General features: G+C 39.2%; 1 protein-coding gene across 1 annotated transcript; it reads left to right on the forward strand.

The window, feature by feature from the left end:
• Positions 1–1,409: 1,409 nt before the first annotated feature.
• s100w (S100 calcium binding protein W) lies at positions 1,410–2,475 on the forward strand. The gene is made up of 3 exons (XM_026317934.1): positions 1,410–1,553; positions 1,760–1,902; positions 2,045–2,475. Exons 2-3 carry the CDS (start codon positions 1,762–1,764, stop codon positions 2,225–2,227), a joined length of 324 nt encoding a protein of 107 aa, XP_026173719.1. The 5' UTR covers positions 1,410–1,553; positions 1,760–1,761; the 3' UTR covers positions 2,228–2,475.
• The last annotated feature ends 12,511 nt before the right edge of the window (positions 2,476–14,986 follow it).

A 14,986-nucleotide genomic window follows, 5' to 3' on the forward strand; every position in this document is an offset into this window, starting at 1 on the left:
AGCTTCATGCGGATAATGCAAAAAACATCTACCCCATACCCATGACTTTATTTTATAATAAAATAAATAATAATATAATAATCTTATTATATCAAAAAACATTCAGTCTATTGCTGTGTGATGTGTAGCATTTATGTCATTCACTGGACATACAGGTGCCTGGGAATGTTTTTGCATTTCTGATGTATTACTGTATAGTATTTATCAGAGAATAACCACAACAGTTCGGCATCATGCAGTATGTTTTTAGATTACTTGAATAAGTTTTATATATGTGTTTTTACAATTGCCTTTAAAACATTTACTTCATTGTTATTTCTTATTAATAAGTCATTTTTTTCTAACCCTGTGCTCATGCCCCTGGTGCAGACTTACCACTGCAGAGGTACAGAACCTCTCCAGCATTGTAACTCTAACTCATACCCCACTAGCAAAGTGTGGAAAGATGAACTTTTTTTGTAATTAACACCACTTGATCATCCATCTCTATTTCATTTCTATCCCCTGCAGGTAGAATCTGATAGTATTTAATAAGTGAAAGTAATATGACCTAAGTAAAGGGAGGCTGGCCCTGAACAGTTAGAGCCAACCTATAAAAAGGACTTGGCAGGGGGCAAGAGAAGGGAGGAGAAAATGTAGCCTTTCCGCTGCCTTGGAACACATGAGTGGAAAAAAAGTGCAGACTGGGTTATATAACTGTTTGGATGAACAGGATGGACTTGTTTCAAACTCTAACATTAAAACAGTCAATACACACACACTGGCATGCTTTCAGACTCATATCTGGCAAACTTTTAACTGCTGTTTATTTTATTTTAACTTAGTTCAGATAAATTCAAACAAAACTATCCACAGATATGCTAAGATTTTCTTGTAAATAACAGAGAAATAAATTACTTGATTTGTATCAGTGTGATCAATGATGACAAAAATAGTAACTACTACAAATGATGCATTTGAAAGTCTATTCAACATTATTCCAATAGTTATGAAAGATTTAACTTTCAAACAGCACTTTATAATTGTGAAGACCAGCCAAAATGTCTTCATAATGATGGTTTCATGAAAGTTAAAAAACAAGATTAAGTACATATACACACAAGTGTATGAGTTAGAATTACCATTCTGGGCGGAAATGAAACACGCTTACTGTAACTTTCCATTTACTCCGACATATTTTACCCAGAAAGCTACACTGAGACCTTTCTGAAGACTCTCCCCACCCTACAAAATCAACCCATCCCTAACATACCAATGCTGCATGCACATCTGCATGTACCAACTGTCAACAAATTTCTCTATACAATGAAAACACAAATAATAGATTATGTTTAGTGTTAGATAGGACTGGAGAGGGTGGAGTGAAGCACATTACCAGGGCATGAATCACTACTGGTGTGTGTGAGCGGTTGTGCACATTTTTGTTCATGTGTGTCAGGCAGTGGGCGTCTGCTTTTTAAGAGGAGGCTTTGCCCTCAGTCTGACAGCAGTCTCATCGGGGACAGCTTTTGGTACGTGTGATCTCTCCTCACCAAGTGAACGTGAACACTGAGGTGAGTACTGATGCAAAACATGAATGGAGGATGTTTTGAGCAGGAAGAAGAAATAATAACATTTTATCTAGATACTGAACATAAATGGAAGAATGAAAGAGCAATGGAAGAGTGCATGAGAGGAAACAGCACAATGTTCTCTGTAAATTGGCAACATTATTACAGATCGATTCCTCACAGTCATTAACAAAATTTTTCCATTACAGCTATGGCCCGCCTGGATCAGGTCATTACAAACATTGTGGATATATTTCTGGAGTATGCAGATGATGAAGGCAAGAAGCACCAGTTAAACAAGGAAGAGTTAAAAAAGGTGTTGCAGAAAGAAATACAAAGCCCTGAGCTCAAAGTAAGCAACTCACTCATTTTATATGGTCATTAATGTAATGTCATTCTGCTGCTTATTCACTATTCACATTTGCTTTTGTGCATTTCATGCATTTCATGCTATCTTTTAAGATTTTTAAGATTAGACTACATGTGCATTTCAGCAAAAAATCAATGCTGATGACATTGAGGAGGCCATGGAGATGCTGGATAAAAACCACGATGGTGAAGTCAACTTCCGAGAGTTTTGTCGGTGTATTTCTGACCTGGCCAAATGCTACTACCACAAGAAGACAGGCAGGGGAGGCAAGCGCTCAAAGGGCAAAGAAGAAGGTGAAGAAGACTAAGGAAGCTTGCCCCTAAAATATTTTTTTCATTATTTATTACATATCACATATAGATGTGACACTGTTGTCACTGAAAACCAGTGTTTCTGGTATCAGGTCCTTTGCATGTGTATCAAAAGCTGAGCTTGGATTGGTTGGTTTCTTGTGTGCACACAAAATCTGATATTCATTGTCTTCACCTCTGTAACCTGGTTTTCAAATACATTTTCATTCAAAGCTGGCTAAAAATTAAAGACTATAAAGTTCAATTTTTTTGCTTTCCTGTGTTTGTTTGTCTCCCAATTCCCCTTCTCTGCTCAGAAAAATGTAGTTACAAATAATGGGAATGTATTCATAGAACTTTTTTCTTTCATTTCATTTTATTCAGATCTAAAATCATTTCAAATGCTTTTCATCCCATTGACAAAAGCTTAATTGACACATTCCAGCTTGTTTAGAAACAAGCATTCATTTCCATTGGCTGGCATTTATCCTTGACCTGCCTCCCTGATAGGTAGTGATTGGCTGAGCAGTCTCTCTGTTTGATGACATAATCTCCAGGCAATAATATGAAGAGACAGGCCCTTCCTTCAGTGTGAGAAAACAGTACAGCCAGAACAGGTCATACAAGATGAAGCAGTACAAATAACCACAGTATTTAAAATTGAGTATTTCATTTGCTTATAAAATAAAAATATGTACATATTCAAAACTGTTATATTCAAAAGCCTGCATGGCTGAGAACTGTTAGATACTAAACTGTATGTTAATTTATTTTTTATTTTGTGTCTATTTATCAACACCAAATCATACCAAATGTTCCACTTAGTTGTTAATAGTTTAGAGGTAATGTATATGTAATTTATGTCTTCAGAAGTTGCACCTTTTAAATGTCACACAGTGTTATGGCACAGTAGAGGAAATTCAGTGATTCAGTCAGCACTGTTGACTTTAATCACTTTCAATTTCTACTTCATCACTTCCTAAATTTTACCCACTGCTTGTCCACATATTCACTTTGCCAAGTGCCAGCAGATGCACTGTGTAACTGCATTCTCCCAGCTGGCTGCCAGGTGGCGCAAGCATATCAAAATCCTGTCTGTTTTCTAGATGTGAGCAACAAAACTGGCCATGTTAACTCTTGCATCTCTAGTCAAGAACTATGATGATTCCAAATTCAAATGTATTGGATTACTAGGAATTTCCATTGCAGATGAAGAATGCTCAAGTATTTTTGTTTACAAAAGCAAATTTGATTTTATTGATTTTCCTCAAAAGGACAATAATGGGTTCTAAAGAAAGAACACATAATCTCATGTTTCAACACAGTATGTTTATATTTCTACCTTGGCAACAAAGTGAGGGCGGTGGTTAGTACTGTCACCTCTTCCAGCCACAGTCCAAAGACGTGCAGTTTTAGGTTAACTGTTGGCTCTAAATATGTAGGTCTGAATGTTGCCTCTGTCTGTCAGTAATGTGACAGACTAGGGATCTGTCCAGAGTGTACCCTGCCTCTTGCTCAAGATAGGGGACAATATGCTGGCCCATATCATAAAAATGGTACACAGATGAACATTTTACTGATCTTTTAAATCAAACTAGGCACCTAAGCTACATTCTAGCTTTTACAGTGATACTACTAAAAATGGTTGGAGTAGTGGCAGAACCTAATTCAGGTGAGCTGATGGAGGATGACTTGGACTCCACCCTGTTTGGAAGCAAACACCAGTGTCTGCATGTAATTACATATTATAGACTCCCTCCTTTATTTGTTCTTTCTTTTTTTTTACCAGCTGTGGGTTTTGTGCATCTTGCAAGGCAAACTCATTAGACATTTTATGAGTTCCACATCTAAATTTGCAGGCTAAACCACGGAGAAAATGAAGAGAAAAAACAAGAAAGAAAGCAACTAATAGCAAAGCAAATATCACTGAAGAGCGTTTGTCTCCTTTTAGAGATAAGTTTTTGAGCCATGTTTAATTTACACTTTTCTTTAGATTTGTTGACATGGAGATTGAAGCTTTGCATAATCTAACACCGAGCTCAAACTGGAGAGAGCTCTCAGTTTTCAAACCAGTTTAGGTAGTGCTGTCTAACAAACCACACTTTGAAACAGCCACAGATCAATGATTTCAAAGAGATGGGAAGAGTGTACAAACACTGCTACATGCTGTATATTTTTTTTAAATACTGAATAAACACATCTTAAACAAACATCTTTTCAAATGACATATTTGAATAATTGATTGATTGTAATATTTGATGCCACCTTATGTTTCCTAAAATGCTTCATAGTTAATCTTCTATTTATTTGTCCCATTTGTTGCCTTTGCCTTCTTCTTGTGGTAGTTAGTAGCATTTGGCATTTAGGGTGTTGAATCTCTCCCATTAATTTTAGGCGCTTGAATTACCTTGCATGGCTGAGTGAGGAATGTATGTGTCTTTATTAGTAAAATAGGAAAGCAAACCCAAAACTGGAGGTTCAAAGCATTTGCTGTATAAGTTTGCACAATTACCGCTGCACGATGGTGAACGGCACTCCCTGACCGCAAGCGCCTGCATAAGAGCCTGGTTAAACACAGGCAGAAGACATTCAGCAAACAGTTAAGGTTACTTAGAGGCAACTGTCAGCCTGAAGCTGCAGAAGCAGAAATGCCGTTTAGGCTATCCTAAAATAATAGCATATTTGTTGCAAGATTGATATCACAGTATACCACTTTACTTACTTTAAAGACTGGCCAAAGATAATGGACATAAGGAAAATAAAAACAAAGTTTCTGTTTAATGCAACCACAACGGGTACAATCCAGTGTCTTCATGTGCCGGCCCCAAGTTCGGGTAAATGCAGAGGGTTGTGTCAGGGAGGGCATCTGACATTAAACTTAAGCCAAATCAAACATGAGAATCACAAATATGACTTCCATACCGGATCGGTCGTGATCCGGGTTAACAAAGGCCGCCACTGGTGCTGTTGACTTACAGGGTGCCAGTGGAAATTGGATTAATGTTGGTTGAAGAAGGAGAGGAGGAAGGCGTGTTCGTAGGCAAAGAGAGAAGAGGAAGGACAGGAGTGTAGGACTTAGAGTAGGGACTTTGAATGCAGGAACTTTGTCAAGGAAAACTAGAGAGTTGGCTGATATGATGGAGAGAAGAAAGGTAGATATGAACGTCTCTTCAAAAAAACCGGTTCATCCACCCACAAGGACTTATACCTAAACCACATACTGAAGTACAAGCAAACCATTACTCAAACAAAGTCTGACTTCTATGCCTCTCTTATTGTATCCGCCTCTGGCTCAACGCGTTCCCTCTTCTCCGCTGTCAAAAATTTATTGGGCCCTCCCGATACTCCTCTCTTCCCCTCACTCTCCACCACCTTGTGCAATAACTTCCTGGATTTCTTCTCATCAAAAATCGAAAATATACACCAGCAATTTCCCCCCATCTGTGACACTGCGAACTGCCTCCACTGTACCCTACACTGTCTATCAGTATCCTCCCTGCTTTCGAGTTTTATCATTCCACCCACCACGGTTATCTCTTCCCTGATCCTCAAATCCAAACCCTCGACCTGCAAACTTGACCCCCTACCAACCAACCTCGTCAAGCTCTGTCTCCCCTCTCTCCTTCCTCATCTTACCCACATTATTCACACTTCCCTCAGTTCTGATATCGTACCCCCATCACTCAAGACAGCCATCATCACACCAATCCTAAAAAAACCTGGTCTCGATCCTGCGGACCTTAACAACTTCCGCCCTATCTCCAATCTCCCGTTCCTCTCTAAAATTTTTGAAAAAGTTGTCCACCACCAGGTCCATACCCACCTTGCCGCCAATAGCCTATACGAACACTTTCAATCTGGTTTCCGCCATCTTCACAGCACTGAAACTGCCCTGGTCAAAATCACCAACGACCTCCTAGTAGCCGCAGACTCTGGCCTTGTCTCCATCCTCATCCTTCTTGACCTAACTGCAGCTTTTGACACCATCTCGCACAATATTCTCCTCCATCGCCTTGCTTCCATCGGTCCTCTCATGGTTCACCTCCTACCTCTCTGACCGCACCCAGTCCGTCCATCTCCAGAACTTCCACTCCCAGCCCTCTACTGTCAGTTGTGGCGTGGAGGGGCCCCAGGACAGAGCCCTGGGGCCCCTCCTCTTCATTATTTATCGCCTTCCTCTCAGACATATCTTTAGGCAACATAACATCAATTTCCACTGTTATGCAGACGACACCCAGCTCTACCTCTCTGCTGCTCCATCTTCTACCCTCCCCCCTCCCTCCCTCCTTACCTGCTTACATAATATCAAATCCTGGTTCACCCATACCTTTTTGAAACTCAACCCCGACAAAACTGAAATTCTCCTCGTGGGCACCAAATCCACCCTTTCTAAAACCAGCACCTTCTCCATTCTAATTGACAACAATACTGTCCTCCCCTCCCCCCAAGTTAAAAGCCTGGGTGTCATCCTAGACGGTACTCTCTCCTTCACTCAGCATATCAATACCACTACCCGGTCGGCCTACTCCCATCTACGTAACATAAACCGCATCCGTTCTTCACTCACCACCGATAGCACGGCCATACTCGTTAATGCCTTTGTCACCTCTCGTTTGGATTACTGTAACTCACTCCTCACTGGTCTACCTCTCAAATCACTTCATAAACTTCAACTTGTCCAGAACTCTGCTGCCCGAATCATCACCAGAACTCCATTCTCACATCATATTACCCCTGTCCTTAAACAACTTCACTGGCTCCCTGTGTCCTTCCGTATAAACTATAAAATCCTCCTTCTCACCTACAAAGCCCTCCACTCTATTGCCCCACCATACATCACTTATTTACTTCATATCTATTCTCCGCCTCGTACTCTCCGCTCCTCCAGTTCCACTCTCCTCTGCACCCCTACAGTGCGCCTGGCCACCATGGGCGCTAGATCCTTCAGCCACACTGCGCCCCGCCTTTGGAACATTCTCCCTCATCGCATCCGGTCGTCTCCGGACTTATCAACTTTTAAGTCATCACTCAAAACATATCTGTTCCGTATAGCGTTTTCCACCTAACTCTCTTAACTTCTCAAAGCAGCCCGTGATGTTCTACCACCCTCTGCCTATTTCATATTGCCTCATATTGTTTCATATTTGTTGTTCTGTCATCTGGGTTTCTGTGTTTCAATTTGCTTTTGCTGTGCATCGCCCACTTCCTGGATGCTCTGCACTTTTGCGTTTACATTCTGGCCCTCTGTTTATGCATTGTTGTTATTGTTGTTTTAATGCACTCTATGTATTTCATGCTGTATGCTTCCTTTTTCTCTCTGTAAGGTGACCTTGAGAGTTTGAAAGGCGCCATGAAATAAAATGTATTGTTATTATTATTATTATTATTATTATTATTATTATTATTATTATCATTATTATTATTATATCTTAGCAAGGCCTATAGATTAGGAGCAGGGTTCAAACTGTTTTTTTTTTCATGGTGTGGATGGAAGAGGAATGGAGTAGGAGTTATCCTGAAGGAGGATTTTGCTAGGAATGTTCTGGAGATAAAGAGAGTGTCAGATAGGGTGATGAGTCTGAAGCTGGAAGTTGAAGGTGTGATGTTGAATGTTGTCAGTGGATATGCCCCACAGGTAGGATGTGAGTGAGAAGAGAAGGAGAAATTCTGGAGGGAGATGGATGAGGTGATTCAGGGTATCCCTAGTGGTGAGAGAGTGGTGATTGGGGCAGACTTCAATGGAATTGGTGAAGGAAACAGAGGTAACGAGGAAGTGATGGGTAAGTTTGGTATGCAGGACAGGAATGCAGAAGGACAGATGGTGGTAGACTTTGCAAAAAGGATGGAAATGGCTGTATGGAACTCATTTTTCCAGAAAAGAGCATAGGGTGACATATAAGAGTGGAGGCAGGAGCACACAAGTTGATTACATCTTGTGCAGACGTTACAACCTGAAAGAGATCAGTGACTGCAAAGCAGGGCCGTTTCTAGCCTTGTGGGGGCCCTATGCAAGATTGTGTTTAGGGGCCCCCTAGTTTGCCAAAAAAACAACTGTTTTGATAATCCACAAAAATCCACTTCTCACATTAAAATAAACATCTTAGCAAATTAAGCAATTTAAACTGATAAATATTAATACAAGGTAATCAACAATCATCTATACATCAACAAAGAAAACAGATACTGAGCTTTTTTTCAACATATACTTTATAAAACACAATTCTCACAAGCACTGGCCATTATGAACAACATATCAACATTAACTGTTCCATAGAATGAAAACACAATAAACCATCTATTTTAAAGTGCAACAATGAAAAAAACCCAACACTAAAAATAATACTTACTTAATACTTACTATAAGGCTTTTTTAGAAGCCAAGTCTTGAATTATGTCATCATATGACAGCTGTTTACCAGTCTCATGATAAATGCTGATTATTGCGAGACCAGAAAAGCGATCCTGTCCCATGGATGACCTAAGGTAGATCTTGACATATAAGCACAACATAATCAATAGGTCAAATATTTCTTGGGCATTAATTAAATAACAGTGCAGGGTTCCTAGTTAAGCCTGATATTTGTGCGTGCGTATTAACGTTAGACAGCACAGCCGCTATCGTAACAAATTCTATGCATGAGAAGTAGAAGGTGTGGCGTGAGAAGAGGCCGAGAGAACCCTGCAAGTGTTATTTATACTAGCACACTTAGAATTAGATTCCAAAAATATACACTAAACTTAAACATAAATTAGTAATCCTAAAGTAATGTGGCAGCTAACGCACGTTATCTGAGGCTAGCTGAGCTAGGTAGCAGTACAAATAAACATTTTCTAAAATCTCACTGTTACTCCTTCACCACCATTTATATCTTACCTATATTTTTATACATAAGTGATTTAATAAACACAAGAGAAAGCTGCAGATAACAACAGGTAATAATTTTAATTCTCTTTAGATTAGGCTGAAGCTGCCGCTTGGGGGCATCCTAGTGGCTTGGGGGCTCTATGCAGTTGCATAGTCTGCATAGCGCAAGAAACGGCTATGCTGCAAAGTAGTGGTTGGGGAGAGTGTAGCCAGACAGCATAGGATGGTGGTGTGAAGGATGACTCTGGTGGTGAGGAAGATGAAGAGGACAAGGGCAGAGCAATGAGACCAAGAGGTGGAAGGTGGAAGGTTAGCTAAGAAGAAGTGGGACACTGAGAGGAAGAAGAAGAGTACAGGGAGATACAGTGTAAGGTGAAAGTAGAGGTGGCAAAGGCCAAACAAAAGGCGTATGAGGATTTGTATGATAGGTTGGACACTAAGGAGGAAAGGTGAATTTGTACAGGTTGGCGAGGCAGAGAGACAGAGATGGGAGGGATTTGCAGCAAGTTAGGGTGGAAATGTGTTGACAGGTGCCACAAGTGTGATGGAAAGATGAAAGGAATACTTTGAAGAGTTGATGAATGAGGAAAATGTCAGAGAGCACCATGACTGTTGTGGAGCAGGAAGTAGCAAAGATCAGTAAGGATGAAGTGAGGAAGCCGTTGAAGAGGATGAAGAGTGGAAAGGCAGTTGGTCCTGACGACATACCTGTGGAGGTATGGAAGTGTTTAGGAGAGGTGGCAGTAGAGTTTTTGACTGGGCTACTTAAGATCTTGGAGAGTGAGAGGATGCCTGACGAATGGAGGAGAAGTGTACTGGTGCCCATCTTTAAGAACAAGGGAGACATGCAGAGTTGTGGAAACTACAGAGGAATAAAGCTGATGAGTCACACAATGAAGTTATGGGAAAGAGTAATGGAGGCTAGGCTGAGGTCAGAAGTGAGCATTTGTGAGCAGCAGTACGGTTTCATGCCAAGAAAGAGTACCACAGATGCAATATTTGCTTTGAGAATGCTGATGGAGACGTACAGAGAAGGCCAGAAGGAGCTGCATTGTGTCTTTGTAGATTTGGAAAAAGCGTATGACAGGGTGGTTTTGTATGAGGAAGTCTGGAGTAGCAGAGAAGTATGTTAGAGTGGTGCAGGACATGTATGAGAGCTGTAAGAGAGGTGTGCTCTAGGAGTGATAGAGGAGTTCAGGATGGAGGTGGGACTGCACCAAGGATGCTTTGAGCCCCTTCTTGTTTGCTGTGGTGATGGACAGGCTGATAGATGAGGTTAGACAGGAATCTCCATGGACCATGATGTTTGCAGATGGCATTGACATCTGTAGTGAGAGCAGGGAGCAGGTGGAGGAAAATAAGAAGAAAAACAAAGTTTCTGTTTACAAGTTCTGCATAATCACATAATGTTATGTAATGCTGAAGGAAATGTGATTGACTGATGTTACTGTAATTTGCCTTCACTACTTCCTAAATCAAAGATACAGCCAACGTTCATTAATTTGGTTAAAACACTTCTGGCTGCTGCAGCCTTCCTGCTGCCTGCCAGGTTCAAAATTAAGTGAACATCTGCCAGAATACCACTGACCATACCAGCATCCTGCATTGGAAAGTGCATAAGTACAAGTATTCTTTTCATTTAAAACAGAAATATACTAATGCCATAAGACCTCTTCCAGGTTCAGAATATTAAATACATTTTATGTAAACCCAAGTAAGCTCAAAAAGACCAAAATTACTACTTGCAGAAACAAAGATATATCAAAAGTTGTGTAAGCATAAATTAACCATAATACCTACTCTATTCCACAGTGACATATAATTATCCCTAAAAACACAGAAGTTGCTACACACCAGTAATGAGGCAAATGGATATTTTAGCTTTGTGCTAAGACAGAACAGGAAGTAGAGCTATATATTTGTTGAATTATGCTCATCTTATGCTCTGGCAATTTACTCCACCCAAATTCTACCGTTGGCGAAGGTAGTTACACTGCAGATGGTGGCCTCATTAGAGGAACCACCTGACATACCTCAGGCATGGAGAAGAAAACATCCAATTCTAAGACATGAGGAGGAGTGGACATAATTAGAGAGGTAGCACAATTACAGTATTACATGGTGATTCATTCTATAAATGTAATAGTCATGCAGTAAAATTCTGTCACTGTACATTAAGGGAAAACACCTACGAATGAATATAGGGCAGATAGATGTCCCTTTGTAATTCATACCCACAAACATGCGATACGTTTTGCAAAGGAGACCCAGTAAACTCAACAGTTAGAGTCAGCGTGGCACACTGGCAGCAGAGGCTATTTATGTGAATGTTGTTGAAACTACACTGTGTTCTGCTGCATATGCAACGAGGAAATTTCATTCTACAAGTACATGCAAAATAAATGTTATGTGTTAAAAAAAAATACTGCAAACACCATAATTACCAACAGTTTCTTTTGCTAGAGCATATTGTTGGTAACAGCTTCAGCATAACAACAATAATGCAAACTGACGAAACACAGAAACAATAGAAACCGCCAGTCATTAAAGTACAACAGCAAAAAGAAAAGGGAGAGGGGCATACACTGAAAAAACTTGGATTCCATTGTGTTGTACTCTAAGGGTCTAGTATTTCCTGGTGTTCAATGGTAACTCATTGCAAACAAAGGTGCATGGCAGCGACAACATTATTTAAGAAAAAACCACATCAACAGCCAAGAGAACTAAACACTTTTGATCTATTGTTCCTTTCTGGGTATACTTTAAGCCAAGCCATAGCTCATAAAATATTATGAACTCAACAACATTGTAATCCACTGTTGCACAAGTGGCGCTGGGTTGTGGTAGAGTCCCTGTTTTTTAAGCAATGAAACACTGAACAAATAATCGTTTAGCAAAGGATGAAAAAAACAGGGCGGTGAAAGAACGAGAACCTTGAGTCTTGTTGTCTTTGTGACTTTGTTTCTGTCTTTTTTTTTCTTCAATGCAGCTGAAACCAATGCCTTATAATATAATTTAGCTAGTTCCACTGTGAAATCTTCCACATACTTTGTGCAAGCATACATACACACATTCAACTACTAAATAGTGGTGGAAAATTATTTAGTTATTTAAACTGCAACCCTGCTGGGTTTTTTTATTTGTTTAATTTTATACAGTAGTATTATATGGATTTAAAACTTTATTTACTAGTACTAGTTGTACTTGTTAAAATTAAGCTTTGGACATATGGTTGCAAGTTTAATAATTATTCAGTTATGGTTTCATTTGTTACTGTCAATCTGCTCAAAGTGATGACCTACAGCCCAACATGCCCGCAAATCATTTCCCCCTCAAGTTAATTTTTCAACAAACACTGAATTCAACTTGTCTTGCTTTTTTTGCCATTTCTTTGCCGATAAAAACGTAACTTAGAAAAATAATACAGGACTGACTGAGAATGAGTTAATTCATCTGAAACCACTGCACAGTTTAAATGGCTGACACATTGGTCAAATATTTTTCACAAGATGTTTGTGTGTGTGGAGGGAGGATAGTATCATGTGTTCACAATGGTCCGCTTTAGGCAGTGTTGGTACCAGCAAACATTCTCTAACAGTGAATCATGGCATGTCCTGACACCGCCTACCATCTCAGTTTGTCTTGTTGCTGCATTTACTGGTATCACTGCTTCTAATCAAGTCTGCACTCAGATCATTAGCTTTTTCAGAATATAACCAACACTCAAGTTGTGATAATAAAGTTTGTCTGATGTGGAGTAATAGAATAAAGTCTTGGAATTGTACACAGACTGTACAAGACCTGCAATGATTCTACAATGGTCGCTTTAGGTTGGGGATAGAAACTTGATATATCTAGAGGATGTTCCTTTATTATGTTGAATGACAGGAAATTATACTGACCACCATTTAAAGCTACATGACATGACAAACATCTGTCTACATGCACATTCTTATATCCAAATATACTTATAGTGTTCCCAAAATTGCATTACTAGTAATGAAATTGAATTAAGTTACATATAAGCATTGATATGTAGTTTTATGACAGAGAAGAAGAAAAAAATTAGAACAAAGACAGAACAGGGGCAGGGGCTTGGAAAAAGGGTGTGTCAAACTACTATTTAAAGGTTTGTGTCTCTGCTCTCCTCTCACATCCGTGTTTCATCTGGTCAACCTACAAGGATTCAATCATTTTGGTAAGTGAATATTCTGTTTAAAATTTTGCATCCATCGACATCGTTTTTACCAGGTCTGTGTAGAATTATTAAATCAATCTACAGTATGCCAATTTCTGTCAAACCTATAACAGTGAAACTGAATTAGTTAAATTAATGCCATAGATTTTCATTTAAACACTATTAACTACTTACACCAAAGTTGTTTATGAAAATCTACATGTATGCAGATGGGTGAAGAAACAGAGAGTAACTGAAAATGAATATGGACAGTATGACAGAGCAAAGCAAAAGTCGTTCAGAAGGAACAAACCGTAAAATAAGTGGGGAATCAGGCAACATACTGAAAGGCAGGCTAGAATTTGTTTTGGAAAAATGCACAGCAAACTACCAATTTGCTTTGTCAGCTAAACCACCCATATTTTTAAAAAACGACACTTAAGAGAAAGTAAAAATATTCATTATAGTCACATTGAATCACTTTAGATAAGATTAAATTAGATTAGATTAAGTGGATAAATTAGTGTCCTGTATCTTAATAAGATGTTCATCCAACCCCTCCCAGTCTTTAAAGTAGGTGTTCCAGTCTGTGTGCTTAAATGTGGCACAAAGCATTACCACACTACCACACCCATGTAAAATGCATAAATAAATAAATAAATACTGGGCTACACAGTCTGCAATATTTTCTCATTCCAGTCACCATGCCAGGGCTCCTGCAGGCAGTGGCACTACTCAAGGCCACTTTTGACAAGTATGCCGGTAAAGAGGGAGACAAAAACACTTTGAGCAGAGGAGAACTTGCTGAACTTCTCCGCTCTGAGCTCGCTGGAAAAGTAAGTGGAAAAGATGTCATGATATTGCAATACAGAGTTGTGCCTATTTACCATATTTCTGAACTTTTACCAACTGCTTCTGTCTTTCTTCCTTTTGTCCCAGTCTCCAGCTGAAGCGCAAAACTTCTTCAGCATGCTGGATACTGACCGTGATGGGGCTGTTAATTTCACAGAGTATGTCACTTTTGTATTAGCCCTTGCCAAAATGTGTCATGAAAAAATGTAAAGCAATTCTTTGGCTTGTCTAATCTGTACTAAAAAACTGAATTTTCCAACTTGCACTAGTATCACAGCCCCATGTATAAAATATACATGTCATTATCATATGTTCTGAGAATGATAACCTGGTTAAACACACAGAATAATCACAAATGGATTACTATGCACAGGAGGCTTGAGGGAATTTAAACCTTTAACTGTGATGTGTACCATCAATTGTAAATGTCAAAAGTGACTAATAAACAATACCATTTTACATCACACTTTTAAAATGTTGTTCTGTATGTGTTTCTCAACAAAAGCATAATTCAGGACCTTATTCCTGAGTTAAACCTTTACTGTTATCTCATTCAATTTAGATGGTTACGTAGAATACAAACTACATTTCTAAACCCTATAAGACATTATATTTAAGTCTTTATGTGTGTTCACATAAATCTCAGTAAACTGTCTTCATAAAGTGTTCACTATTTGGTCATCTACTATGTGCCTTTAGTCTTTCCTTTGCTGCCCTCTTGTGTTTATATTTCTCAATCTGAATTGTCCAAGCAATTTTATTTCCCTGTAGTCTTGTTACTAGAAAAAAAAGAACATTCAAGGACAAAACAATGACTAATCTGCAAGGCCAGTAAATACAACTTCCTATATATACTTCATTTGAGCAATGCTATTTCACACA

This window comes from Mastacembelus armatus, chromosome 16 (assembly GCF_900324485.2).
Source record: "Mastacembelus armatus chromosome 16, fMasArm1.2, whole genome shotgun sequence".
Taxonomy (NCBI): Eukaryota; Metazoa; Chordata; class Actinopteri; order Synbranchiformes; family Mastacembelidae; genus Mastacembelus; species Mastacembelus armatus.

What these genes read in the sequence shown, in the direction of transcription:
- s100w (XM_026317934.1), top strand. Translation starts at nt 1,762, where the DNA reads ATGGCCCGCCTGGATCAGGTCATTACAAACATTGTGGATATATTTCTG. An exon ending in TACAAAGCCCTGAGCTCAAA is followed by an intron (nt 1,903 to 2,044) that starts GTAAGCAACTCA and finishes TGTGCATTTCAG; the next exon opens with CAAAAAATCAATGCTGATGA.